This window comes from Osmerus mordax, chromosome 21 (assembly GCF_038355195.1).
Source record: "Osmerus mordax isolate fOsmMor3 chromosome 21, fOsmMor3.pri, whole genome shotgun sequence".
Lineage (NCBI taxonomy): Eukaryota > Metazoa > Chordata > Actinopteri > Osmeriformes > Osmeridae > Osmerus > Osmerus mordax.
Window position 1 is genome coordinate 11,826,483 of NC_090070.1, and position 13,408 is coordinate 11,839,890.

General features: G+C 46.1%; 2 protein-coding genes across 6 annotated transcripts; one reads left to right on the forward strand and one right to left on the reverse strand.

Annotated features, from left to right (window-relative positions):
• Positions 1 to 238: 238 nt before the first annotated feature.
• On the forward strand, positions 239 to 4,309 carry LOC136964947 (B-cell receptor CD22-like). Its single transcript, XM_067258925.1, has 10 exons — positions 239 to 298; positions 899 to 1,228; positions 1,560 to 1,781; positions 1,990 to 2,319; positions 2,409 to 2,657; positions 2,744 to 3,016; positions 3,130 to 3,217; positions 3,391 to 3,448; positions 3,581 to 3,870; positions 4,243 to 4,309. Exons 1-10 carry the CDS (start codon positions 244 to 246, stop codon positions 4,307 to 4,309), a joined length of 1,962 nt encoding a protein of 653 aa, XP_067115026.1. The 5' UTR covers positions 239 to 243.
• A 2,719-nt stretch (positions 4,310 to 7,028) lies between these two features.
• Positions 7,029 to 12,452, reverse strand: kcnip2 (Kv channel interacting protein 2). 5 transcript variants are annotated; one of them, XM_067259144.1, is made up of 9 exons: positions 12,368 to 12,452; positions 9,303 to 9,401; positions 8,656 to 8,780; positions 8,286 to 8,355; positions 8,131 to 8,201; positions 7,753 to 7,860; positions 7,501 to 7,605; positions 7,181 to 7,243; positions 7,029 to 7,076 (listed from the first exon to the last, which is right to left on the reverse strand). In XM_067259144.1, exons 1-9 carry the CDS (start codon positions 12,450 to 12,452, stop codon positions 7,029 to 7,031), a joined length of 774 nt encoding a protein of 257 aa, XP_067115245.1. The 5 variants fall into 5 exon arrangements, with proteins under 5 accessions (XP_067115245.1, XP_067115246.1, XP_067115244.1 ...); XM_067259145.1 differs by having other exon boundaries at positions 8,656 to 8,776; positions 9,299 to 9,401; XM_067259143.1 differs by having other exon boundaries at positions 8,656 to 8,843; positions 9,276 to 9,401.
• Between the last annotated feature and the right edge of the window lie 956 nt (positions 12,453 to 13,408).

A 13,408-nucleotide genomic window follows, 5' to 3' on the forward strand; every position in this document is an offset into this window, starting at 1 on the left:
AAGTATTGTAATGAGCTTGTTTGGTGCGAGAGAGCCAATAGCAAAGTCTAAAATAGTGTAACTCCCGCCCATTCTGCATCTGATTGGCTGAAGTCCTAGCCCCTCCTCCAGAGTTTTGGGGTTCTAAAGCATGTTGGAGAGGCTGTGTTCTGTATTAGAGGAACACCAGTACAAGTGTTAAGTTATTAGTGTGTTTTGTTGACCTCTGTTGTGTCTGTCAGACCGCAGGGTGGTGATGCAGCTATGGAGTTGAGAACTACAGGAAGTGTGTTTGTGGTCTTCCTCTGCTCTGTGGCAGGTATCTATGACCTCATTAATCTTACTTTAACTTTGACCTTTGACTTGAGTCCTGATTAGAATTATCGTCCAAAAGTCTACTTTTATCATCACCAAATAGGTAACTTTTTTTATAATTGAATCAAATATTGTAATCAGTTGATACTTGTTAATTTAAAAACACATAATGTAACATTGAGGCAAATGTATTTAACATATGTTAATGTTAATATATTAGTATTCATGAAAATTATGTCATTTTTAAGTGAGAAATGTTGTGTATTTGGCCAAAAACACTAGGTGTTCATATTTGCTGAAGTACGGTGTATTGTGGTGGTGGGCTGAGACTTGTGCTCCGTACTGTCTATGTTGTTACACCTCTCTTCTGTGGTCTCCTTTCCTCTTAACTCAGCTACTTCATCAAGGTGTGAACACTCCCATTCACACTTCTGACACTAGCAACACTAGCAGTCATGTGATTAACTGGCAGGGTTAAAACCCATCATGTCTGATGAGACAGAGCTAACACACTGACGCTCTGAACCACCTCTGCTAGCGCTGCATGTGAGCCAGTAGGTTTGTGCTTCCTCTAATGTGCTGGTGATGTGTGACTGTGTTGCAGTGGTGCTGGGTCAGGACTGGGGAGTGACTTACACCCTCCAGAGGGTCTGTGTCTTGAGAGGCTCATCAGTGGACCTGTCCTGCTCCTATATTTACCCCAGTGGTACAGTCAATAGAACATTCTGGTTTACCAAGTCTGATACTGTGGACCTGAGTCTGGACCCAGAGTATGCAGGTCGTGTGCAGTACTGTGGGGATAACAAGAGTAAAGCAACCCTGAAGATCACAGACCTGAGAGAGAGAGACGCTGCTGAGTACAAGTTCAGGTTTATTACTGACCAACCAGAAGGGAGATATACTGGTAAACCAGGAGTCACTCTCTCTGTTACAGGTACAGTTATACTCACTGTGTTGCTCTACTGTCTGTGTCTATTCTGAATGTTACTGTTTAGTTATTTTAAAACATTAATATAGAATCTTTATCAACCTCCTACAGTATCTCCCAGCTGTCTACAACACCTTTATTCCTGATGTGGTCTAACTGCATCTGATCTAAGTGTGGAGCTCAGAAGCCAACAGTAGCTGGAGTGTGTCACTCACTAGTCTCTGCTGTCACTGACAGGGGTGGTGCTGAACATTGTTCTGTACTGAGACTCTGACCGTGTGACCTGAGGACAGGGCTTGTATCACTGTTAGATGACTGCTGTTGTTTCTGACCCCAGGTCTTCAGGTGGAGGTGACTCCTTCTACCTACATAGGACAGAGTGTGACCCTGACCTGTAGCTCCACCTGTCCTCTGACTGGTAACCCCTCCTACATCTGGTACAAGAACGGACAACATGTACAACAGGCTTCACGCCAATGGCTCTCTGTCTCCAGTAACTCTCAGGACAGCTACTCCTGTGCTGTAGAAGGCCATGAGGATCTCCGCTCTCCTGCAGTGTGTGAGTCTGGGTCTAACTGCTGTGTTACCACACATCACTACCATAATCACAACTCTTACTACAGTATTTATGTTTCACATCACCACCAGATAATGTTCCTTTTCAATTTGTTGCACTTTGATACTTAATAATTAATATTGTTAAAAAGAAAACATCAGAATAAGAAACTCAACATCCTTCTTACCTGCTGTGTCTCTCTGTGTTTCAGGTGTTTCTGGTCAGAACTGCTGGAGTGTGAATTACCCCACCAGGAGGGTGTGTGTCTTGAGAGGCTCATCAGTGAACATCTCCAGCACCTACACACACCCCAATGACTATAAGATCACCAACACATTCTGGTTTAAAGGGGTAACATCCAGTGACCTGAAAGATGATTCTGGGTACACACATCGTGTTGAATACACTGACAGTGAGGTGAAACACCACATCCTGAGAATCAAAGGCCTGAGAGAGACTGACTCAGCTGAGTACAAGTTCAGAATGATAACAGATGGTGGGGGGTATGAAGGCTCTCCTGGAGTGCAGCTGACTGTCACAGGTAATTCTACAGACGTAACTCAGATGAATGACCACCTGAGGACAGGGCTTGTATCACTGTTAGATGACTGCTGTTGTTTCTGACCCCAGGTCTTCAGGTGGAGGTGACTCCGTCCACAGTGACGGAGGGACAGAACGTGACCCTGACTTGTAACTCCACCTGTCCTCTGACTGGTAACTCCTCCTACATCTGGTACAAGAACAACCAAACCAGGCCAGAGACCCAACAGAAGCTCCTGTACCTGGGCCCAGTCAGCAGTGAGGATGCTGGCATATACTCCTGTGCTGTGACAGAACACCAGCATCTCCGCTCTCCTGAAGAGACTCTCAATGTTACATGTAAGACTCAGACTCCCACAGTTTATAAATGACCTCAGTCAACACTGTCTTCTAACTTCAAGCTGTTCTTCTCTTTATTGCCCCAGATAAGCCAAGGAATATATCAGTGTCAGTCAGTCCCTCTGGTGAAGTAGTGGAGGGCAGTTCAGTGACTCTGACCTGCAGCAGTGATGCTAACCCACCAGTGCAGACATACACCTGGTACCAGGAGAACATCACCTCATCTAAATCATCTGGACAGAGCTACACCATCACTAACATCAGCTCTGAGGACAGTGGAGGATACTACTGTCAGGCTGGGAATACAGTAGGAGCTACAAACTCCTCTGTTGTAATGATCACTCTGATCATTAGAACAGGTAGGAAAATGATATAAATAAATATATATTCACCATGGTTTACTACATACTAAAGGTTTTTGTCACCATGTGATGTACAGTGCAGGCCTGGTTTCCCCTTTTGTGTTGTTCAGGGATCTCAACAGCTCAGGCTGCAGCAGCAGGAACCACAGTCTCTGTTCTCCTGGCCGTCATCCTCCTCTCTGCCTGCCTCCTCTGCAGGTGAGGAAGGGACTTTAAATGTAATGTTGTACTGGGTATAGCAGTATGTACTACTAAACAATACAGCTGTTGAGTTTGGTTTCCTCCTTATTACAAATCTGTATTTGTTTAGATGTACTTTCACCATGCAAGGGTAGAACAGTGATAGATTTTTCTTTTCCATTTATTTACAGGAGAAAGAAGGCTTCCAAACCTTCTACTGATCCCAGGCCCTCGGTAGACAATGGACAGGTGTGTGTTTGTGTGTGTGTGCATGTGTGTGCGTGTGTGTGTGTAGCTTCTGGGATGGGAGAAATGTAAGAGGTTGGACTACTTTGTGTATGATGCTTGTATTTCTCTTTTTCCTCTCTCTCTCTCCTCCAGGGGGACTCTGGTCCTGTGTATGACAACGTCTCAGCCACAACCCTGAACCCTGTCCCTGCTGTCCAGACACACACACACACAGACACACACACAGACACAAACACAGACACACACACCAACACAGACACAGGCCAGCAGGATGACGTCCACTACGCCAGCGTCGACTTCTCTCGCTCCAAGACCCAGGACGTCCCCCTCTATTCCACCATCCAATCAGTGCAGCCCCAGAACCAGGAAGAGGATGTGCAGTACGCTGCTGTGCAGTTCAACCGGCCCAGTCCTGCCCCCCGGTGAGCATATCATGTCATTACATCAGATAGGTTTACAACAGGAAAAACACAGTATGTCTGACTATGTTTTAAGCCTTGTGCTGCCTTCGGGTCACATGACCCAAAGGTTCATAACGAACCATCGTTGTGTTTACCCAATTTTACCCATTACAAAAACAAATTAAAATTATTTTCTTTTAGCCTTTGCAATGTGGGGGGTCTGAGACAGTCCAACGGTTAAAAGAAAATGCTTCACTTTGTTTTTGTATGTGGTAAAGTTGTCGCAATACTACGGTGGGTCACAATGACTGATGGGTCAGAATGACCCGAAGATAACACAAGGGTTAAATGTTGAACCTAACGGTGTTGACATTCCTTGTTGTCTGTGTTCAGAGTCGCTGGTCAGACCACCGAGGATCCCTCTGCTCTCTACAGCACCGTCACCAAACCCAAGCGCTGACATCACTCAAATATGCATCTATGCATACATTCACATACAGATACACATACACACGCGCACACAGTCGCACACACTTAGTCACATACACAAAACACACAACACAACCAGACGATTTTAACAGCTGAACTTTGTTTGTGTTGGTTTCTGGGGATGTTAACTTATGGGGACATACAAAGCTGTGATTCTGACTCACACAATCATGTCAGGATTACATCAGGGTCGTGGATGCTTAGGGGAAAAAATCTTCAATCACATTTTCCCTTTCCCTGTTATAGATGTTTACCTACCACCTATAAACTACTCGCCTTGTTATTTTATATCTGTGGGTGCTAAAATAATACTTTTAGGAAAAATGCCAAGAAAGGTCTTCCTTTAGTTGTTGTTAGGTTTTTTATTAAAACATGATTGCCAAAGCGGAGAGAGAGCTTGAAATATATTGACATACAGAAAGTAATATAATGTTTATCGTTGTTTATGTATCTGATTGAGTTGAGATTTGTTGGGCTTTAAATGGTTGGAGTGATTGATTTCACTGTTGACTGTTGAGAAAAACAACTGTCTGTTTGTTTGCGTTGTGGACTTAATTAATAACGTAATCAATGAGCAGATACATTGATTTTATTCAGGTTTATAGAATATTTCTCCAGTTCTTTGTTGCTGTTGTTGTTGTGACGATGACGTTGTCATGTGTGCTTACTTAGCTTGGATTACATGTCGTGGCACAATTTATTTTGGTGATCTTTTCGAGACCACTGTATTTTTTGTGTACATTTATTTGCAGAAAAAATGTGTGTGAAATTAAATTGACATTTAGTCATTTAGCAGACGCTCTTATCCAGAGCGAGGGGGAGTCAGATGGCTGAGCGGTGAGGGAGTCGGGCTAGTAATCTGAAGGTTGCCAGTTCGATTTCCGGCCGTGTCAATTGACGTTGTGTCCTTGGGCAAGGCACTTCACCCTACTTGCCTCGGGGGGAATGTCCCTGTACTTACTGTAAGTCGCTCTGGATAAGAGCGTCTGCTAAATGACTAAATGTAAATTGACATGTATTTAATGTAGTCATTTATTTACTGGTTGATTGATTGAGTGTAATTCAACTGTCCATGACATTCTGCCTTGCAAGGTAGCTTGTAAACATTTAAAGTTTGTTAGTTTAAGTAAAATATGTTATAAAGTGGAATTGAAAAGGAGTTTTAAGTTAATCACACCACAGAAGTGTGTTGTTACTACCCATCCAAATTGGAATGGAAAAAAACACTGACTGTCTCTGAGTGTTTTATGTGTTAACTACTTTGTCTTTACATCGTACCAGCTGAGTAACAGAATGCAACCATCTGATCTGACGTAGATAGGTCGCTGTGACGTAGATCGGTCGGGTTTTGGCTCCTGTTCTTCGGTCTAACTCCACATTTCAGTGCAACAAAGTTTTAGCGCTTTGCACATGCTTTCAGGAACTCATTTCACACGTATATAATGTACTGAGAAGCAAAACATGGAATTTGCTTGACAGCATCTTTAAGTTTGTTGATATTGTTACTGAGAATATACTAGAATAAGTATATTTGTCAAACTTTCATAACACATTCTTCTACTTGTATGATGCTATGCGAATAAGAGTTTCTTTTAATAAAGTTTGATTCTGTGTGAGAGAGCCTCTGTCTTCTTCCTACAGTTTAACACAGGAGCTCGTTAACAGGTGGATAACAGGTGGGACAGGTGATGAGTGTAGCTCAGTGCAGTATTACACACAGTCTATGTCATGTTAATGAACAGCTTTAAATGTGACGACAAAAGTGCAGAGGAGCAGAATCGCTATGGTTACGGGCGTAGAGAATGAGGCGATCGAAGCCGAAGGGGTTTGCATAGCAACTGCGAGTTTAATTCATCATCATCATCATCACCACCACATCCAATCGAATTAAGTCTTAAACAAGCAATTCTCAGAACCTAGACATGGTTCTTAATGTAATGACATTTTACCCATAATCCTCGGTGAACACTGTACGTCATGCAGACACGACACAGCAGGTGAACGGACGGACGCGGAACACGTGTGAGGGAGAAGATTCCAACGGAGCTACATGCACATTGAACGTTCCGGAATGCAGACCGAGAGTTCCGTATGGTCTTGCTCTCCTGTGAGTGACTCAGGAGTCTGTCCAAACAGGAAGTGTCACTGCTCCCTCTTTGTCCATTTCCTGTTGAGTCTAACAGTCCACCTTTATTTCCTCAGCAAACATGGAGGGGCAGAGAGAGAGAGAGAGAGAGAGAGAGAGAGAATGAGGGATAAGAGAGAGAGAGAGAGAGAGAGAGAGAGAGAGAGAGAGAGAGAGAGAGAGAGAGAGAGAGAGAGAGAGAGAGAGAGAGAGAGAGAGAGAGCTAGCAGGAGAACAAAAGAGAGGAACACATACGATGCAGCACACAGTGACTCCAGTGAGAGTCGATACAACACTACTGATTTAGTGCTCAGGATTTAACAGAAACGTTTGGCCTTTTTCCCAGCACAAATATACAGAGATTGTATTCCTATGCGGCCCTCCTCCTCCTGACCATCGTCCTCACGACCCCCAGGGTTGGTGCTCAGGGGGTCAACCCCTGAACCGTGACCCCTGACCTCCCCTTGGTGGGATGTTAGGCGAGTCTCTGGGGGCGGAGTCAAAAAAGAGGACGGGGGCAGGTGTTCCATCTGATTCGCTGAGGTCCGCGTGAGATCACGGGTGGTTAGATGACGTTGTCAAACATGTGCATCGACTGCATGATGCTCTCGTCCTGGACGGGTGTCAGAGAGGGACAAAAAACTTGTCAAGATTGTTATTTTTTTTTTATATTGTTGAGAGTAAAGGATGGCTGTGTTTGTGTGAGAAAGGACAGACCTTTAGACAAGACTCCAGGAACTCCTCGATGGTGACCACTCCATCGTGGTTCATGTCCATCTTCTGACAACAGGAAATACACAGGAAACACACAGGAAACAAACAGGAAACACACAGGAAACACACAGGAAATGGTTCAGTGTTTGTGTGTGTATGTGTCAGTGTGTGTGTGTGTATGTGTCAATGTGTGTGTGTATGTGTCAGTGTGTGTGTGTGTATGTGTCAGTGTGTGTGTGTGTGTGTGTATGTGTCAGTGTGTGTATGTGTCAGTGTGTGCGTGTGTCAGTGTGTGTGTGTGTAGTGTCTGCGGGGGGGTTTACCTGGAAGAAGTTCTCCACATGCTCCCTGGGTGCGTCATCCTGCATGCAGGGGTACGTACAGGTCCCCATCATGTCATAGATGGAGCGCATGATGTCTGTCATCTCCTGGAAACCAACATACACACACATATACATACACACAGGCACACATACACGCACACACACAATCAATGACACTTTGTAATCAGATTCAAAAACTTGATTTATTCTCCTGGACGGGAGTCGGGAACAAGCCTGGCTATGTCGCCTAACCTCTTTAGTTATGCAGCCGTCCTTGTTCAGGTCATACAGGTTGAACGCCCAGTTCAGCTTGTCTGTGACGGAGCCTCTCAAGATGATGGACAGGCCTGTCACAAAGTCCTGCAACACAGAGGGGTGGAGGTAGAGAGACGTTAGAGTACTGGGACCAAACATGAGCGGTGGAGGGATGGAGAAGTGGACACATAGGCCGAGATGTAAGGGAGGAGGAGAGGAGAGGAGGAGAGGAGAACAAGAGGAGAGGAGAGGAGAAGAGAGGAGAGGAGAACAAGAGGAGAGGAGAACAAGAGGAGAGGAGAGGAGAAGAGAGGAGAGGATGTGAGAGGAGAAGAGAGGAGAGGAGAAGAGAATAGAAGAGAGGAGAGAGCTTACCTCAAAGCTGACAGCTCCGTGCTTGTTAGTGTCGAAGGCCTCAAACAGGAAGTGAGCATAACTGCTGGAGTCTGACACACACACACACAATATAAGACTAATAGGGATAGGATATTATTTAAAATATCATGTAATATTCTGTACACAATACTTACTTCCTTGGGGGAAGAACTGTGAGTAGATGGTCTTAAAGGTCTCCTCATCCACCATACCACTGGGACATTCCTGTAGAGCAGCAGGCTGGGGTTAGATCACACACACGCTCACACACACACACTCACACTCACACACACACACACACACTCACACACTCAGATGTTCACACATACACAGAGCGAGAGAGAGAAAGAGAGAGAGACAGGGGTATGAGAGAAAAAGAGGGGAATCAAAGAGAGAGAGACAGGGAGATGAGAGAGAGAGAGAGAGAGAGAGAGAGAGAGAGAGAGAGAGAGAGAGAGAGAGAGAGAGAGGTTGGATTAGAGAGGACATGAGAGCGGAGGAGGAGGAGCGGAGGAGGAGGCGTACGTTCTTGAAGCCCCTGTAGAGGACCTGCAGCTCCGCCCTGCTGAAGCTGCAGCGCTGCAGCATCTGGTCCAGCCCCTCCGGCCTGGAGCTCAGCGCAGACAGCTGCCCATCCTCCACCATGCTGTCTGGGGGGTGGAGGGAGGGAGGGAGGGAGGGAGGGGGGGGAGGGAGGGAGGGGGGGAGGGAGGGAGGGAGGGAGGGAGGGAGGGAGGGAGGGAGGGAGGGAGGGAGGGAGGGAGGGAGGGAGGGAGGGAGGGAGGGAGGGAGGGAGGGAGGGAGGGAGGGAGGGAGGAAGTTGGGGGAGGTAGAGGGAGAGGGGGGAGGGAGGGAGGGGGAGTGGGGGGAGGGAAGGAGGGGGAGGGAGAGGGGGGAGGGAGGGGGAGGGAGAGGGAGAGGGGGGAGGAAGGGGGAGGGAGAGGGACGCAAAAAAAGTAGTATTAATATGATTATTTCACACGTCAGAATCAGAAAGGGGGGAGAGAGAAAGGGTGTGGCTATGCAGATGAGACTGTAGAGGGGGTGTGGCTATGCAGATGAGACTGTAGAGGGGGTGTGGCTATTCAGATGAGACTGTAGAGGGGGTGTGGCTATTCAGATGAGACTGTAGAGGGGGTGTGGCTATGAAGATGAGATGGGGAGCAACTTGCTTTGTCTGAGCGAGGGGGCGGAGCTTGAGAGGCAGCAGGGCAGCAGCTTGAGGAATCTCTGCTTTATGCTCTTTTTTTTCTGATTGGACGAAGGGTTCCCTGGAAGTGACCAATCACAGCACAGATTAGTTAATAATTTAACTTGGTAGTTAACCGTTGTTTCAGCATGCTGGTGTGGTTTGCTGGACTGGCTTCAGGACCATGGACAGCACCCACGAAGGCTAGACCTGTTTCAGAACCACGGACAGAGCTACACATCTAAGGTGAGGGAATAAGGAGTAAGGATGTGCAGGAGGGTGTGTGTGTGTGTGTGTGTGTTTGCTTCAGAGAGACCACAGGGCACTTAGGATCTGTCAGTAACACCACAACACAGCAGCTGCTCTGCCATGGAAAAACAAACACTACCATGTAGGGTTCACACACACACACACATACACCTGCACAGACACACACAAAAACTCCACACACACACAGCTTCATCTTGCCTTTGGGAGAACAGAGAACAACAGAATGAGAGAGAACAGTGAAAGGGGAGAACGAGAGATGACAAGAGACTGAGAAGGAAAGACAGAAGAGAGAAAGAGAAGAAGAAAGAGAGGAAGTCTAGAAGTTCTCTCTCTCTCCATCTCTTTCATTCTATCTCACCCTCTCTCTCCCTCTCTCTCATTCTATCTCACCCTCTCTCTCCCTCTGTCTCACCCTCTCTCTCCAACTCTCTCATTCTATCTCACCCTCTCCCCCTCTTTCTATAGCTCTCCCGGTCTCTCTCTCTCTTTTTCTTGTACAGTCTAACCTCAGAAGGTATTTTTGGATCTGTCACAACGCATGGGTCTGATTGGTGGATTTGAAACATTAATTTAGTTCCAGACACGACACACCTGAGACACTGGCTCACACTGAGAGAGGGAGGAAGGGAGGAGGGAGAGGAGGGAGAGGAGGGAGGAGGGAGAGGAAGGGCAGCCCCTGGAGGTGGTTGGATGAGGAGGGAGAGGGAAAGAGGAGGGGGGAGGAGGAGGGAGGAGGGGGGAGAAGGAGGAAGGAGGGGGGAGAAGGAGGGAGGAGGAAAGTAATCCTCTCTTCACATGATGCTTTTTGATACGGTCAGTGCCACTGTCCGTTTATGTTTGTGTGTGAGTGAACAACAACACGTGTGTGTGTGTGTGTGTCCTAGCTCTGGGTCCCAGCTAGATAGTTGGGCTCAGGGCTCAGGGCAGATGGCACGGTCATTGCATCAATTATGCAAGCACTCCTTTTGATTATCAGTTACACAACACTGATAGTTACACAACAGTTAACGGAAATCGCCTTTTAACCAGCCAGGCTTGTAAACATCTCTTATAATCACACACACACACACACAACACACAACACACACACACAATACAAGAATATATTTGTAGCGACACAGACATTTCAAGGTATACTGTACATACAATTGAAGACATCTTACACACACACACAAACACGCACTCACAAACGCATTCTCTTATGTCACAATATTTGGATTTTTTCCATTCTAATTTTGATCATCTAAATAGTGTTCTATTCTGATTCTGATTCTAGTCCTGCTGGGTTCTATTCTGATTCTAGTCCTGCTGGGTTCTATTCTGATTCTAGCCCTGCTGGGTTCTATTCTGATTCTAGTCCTGCTGGGTTCTATTCTGATTCTAGTCCTGCTGGGTTCTATTCTGATTCTAGCCCTGCTGGGTTCTATTCTGATTCTAGTCCTGCTGGGTTCTATCCCTTCAGTGTTCTCTTCTCCTGTAGTTCCAGAGTGACCTACTCTACTGTAGTCCTGTAATGTCCTGTGCTAGGCTGTACTATACTGTCCTGTCTGTATACCATAGCAACCGGTATGGCCGTAGCAACAAGCCTATAGCATATGTGACATGTGCAGCGTCCTGGAAAAACTGACGTGTTGACAAAAACCTGTCCATCTATAAAACATGTATACAATACATGAATAAAAGACATGATCTTGAATACTGCTGCTCACACACATGTTAATGTAACTGGGATGTAGTCAGAGAAGAGACAAACTGTCACCCACGTCACTGACGTCAGACAAATGATCATAAGACACTGGAGAGTGAGGAGATTAGAAGTCATTCTGATATATTCAGTGTGTGTGCGTGTGCGTGTGCGTGTGCGTGTGTGTGTGTGTGTGTGTTAGGAGCAGCTCTAACGTTGGGCGCCAGCTTCTCTGAAATGAGCCGTTATCACAGCAGCGCGAGAGAGACGACGACAAACTACTTTATAACAAGTTCGACGTGAAACTAAAACGAACATTAACGGAAAACAACCAAGGTAATGAACACGTGGTCATGTGACCACAGCGAACAGGCTACGATTGGAACTCAGTTGAAGGAGTCATAAATCGAATACAAAATAGTTCGAAATTTGATTCAAACCAGCAACCTATTTGTTGGGGTGGGGATAAGAAATGGGGTGTTAGGACATGAAAGGGGCGAAGGAGATCGTAGACGCATCCGATAAACCCGGTTAGACGCCAAGTTTTTCCTTCCGTCCTATAGTCCCCTAACGAGTTAGGATGACCTTGCCGGTTGGATTTTGCATCAGGGAGGAATTGATGATGATGGGCAAAGGAAATTGCACCTTTCCAGGGGCCCGTTCCTAGTTCACTCCCACGCACCGATAACCGTTATCAACCGGTCGATTAGGAAATGGAAAACGTGAGGTTAAGCTAACGACTGCTTACTCAGCGAATCATAAAGCTCTTTATCATTCCACAGAGCGCTCGAGGATTTTTTAAATGTAATTCATGTAATTTTAATTACGTCAAGCAGCATGGGGACGTTTTTATCAACAGTTAGTAAAATGTAATTTTCCAAAGAGGTTATATACTTAACCTTCACCTACCCTGCCAGGTTGTAGAAAACCTGGCTATTGATGTATTAACCTCTTACTGATATGTAGTTTTAAACCAGCTACTCAAGCAGGGTCAGCAAACTTTCCAAACATGAACCCCAAATCATCCAAGCACAACAGATGTTACATATGTAACGTTACATATGCTAATTAAACGGAACTGTCTCTTCGCTTACCTGTCAGCGGGTCGTAGGAACCGTCCAGCTCTCTGGAATCAGCACGGGAATCAGACAAACTCTGATCCCGACTTTTTGACTTCATGTTCGGGCGACTGGCTTACCAGACCACGCGGTGAAAGATCCACGTTCTCTTTCCCTCCCAGAGCCTCGGTCGCCGATAGCTTACAGCTGTTCTATCAGTCCGGAGCGTTCGTTGCTTGTTTCCGCATCGATCGTTTGTGAAAAATACAAATAACGACTGGATTTAAAGTTGATTAATTCCTACAACTAAACCTATGGATCGGTTGTCTTTTCACCTTCCGAACACACCGGCATCGGCGGCGAGACGGTGGAAGCTCTCCACGGGAGACGCGCTCACGTCCGCTCTCTGCGTGCGCCTCTCCAAAGTGAACTTATCTCAGAGCGAGCGCAGGTGTAGCCACTCAATCCGTTTCCCGAGGCGCACTCAAGTTAACGGCTTTCCTCTTGAACGGTTTAGTCAAGTTAAATAATTAAAAATCTGCTCACATAACAACTGAATTCGTTCCGACCTGACCCGACTGCTTTGTTACGTTAGACGTTTTGTTAGCTAATAAAAAAACAGGTCGTTGGACGAGTCGGGTCTTTGGATTTAACAAAGCACCCTCTCTTTAATATTAGACGAGCCTTCCTCCGAATTAACACATTCACACACACACACACACACACACACAAAAACACAGGCACACACAGAAATAACATGAGCAAGGGGGGGGGGGGGTGAATGATGAGCGTTGAGTGAAGATCATTAACTTGAAGTTTCAAATCTCTTCATAACAACACTTTAATGAGATATTCAGTCACCGTGAAGGGCATTTAGCTTCTGTCCCTTCGAACTCTGCCTGCCAGGCATCGCGAGCCTATAGTGGATGACAGAAGAGAAAAAGGAAAGAAAGGGTGAAATCGACTTTCTCTCACCTAGAGCCACTGGGTGTTGTTATAATGCGTGAGCACGCGCGAAGCGTTTAGCGGCGCTTTAATCCTTTTTAAAGGGGGAGTTAAGCCGGATATCAGTGATGA

What these genes read in the sequence shown, in the direction of transcription:
- LOC136964947 (XM_067258925.1), top strand. Translation starts at nt 244, where the DNA reads ATGGAGTTGAGAACTACAGGAAGTGTGTTTGTGGTCTTCCTCTGCTCT. An exon ending in TCTCCGCTCTCCTGCAGTGT is followed by an intron (nt 1,782 to 1,989) that starts GTGAGTCTGGGT and finishes TCTGTGTTTCAG; the next exon opens with GTGTTTCTGGTCAGAACTGC. An exon ending in CCTCGGTAGACAATGGACAG is followed by an intron (nt 3,449 to 3,580) that starts GTGTGTGTTTGT and finishes TCTCTCCTCCAG; the next exon opens with GGGGACTCTGGTCCTGTGTA.
- kcnip2 (XM_067259143.1), bottom strand. Translation starts at nt 12,452, where the DNA reads ATGAAGTCAAAAAGTCGGGATCAGAGTTTGTCTGATTCCCGTGCTGAT. An exon ending in TCTACAGGGGCTTCAAGAAC is followed by an intron (nt 8,356 to 8,655) that starts GTACGCCTCCTC and finishes GCTGCTCTACAG; the next exon opens with GAATGTCCCAGTGGTATGGT. An exon ending in ATGTGGAGAACTTCTTCCAG is followed by an intron (nt 7,244 to 7,500) that starts GTAAACCCCCCC and finishes TCCTGTTGTCAG; the next exon opens with AAGATGGACATGAACCACGA.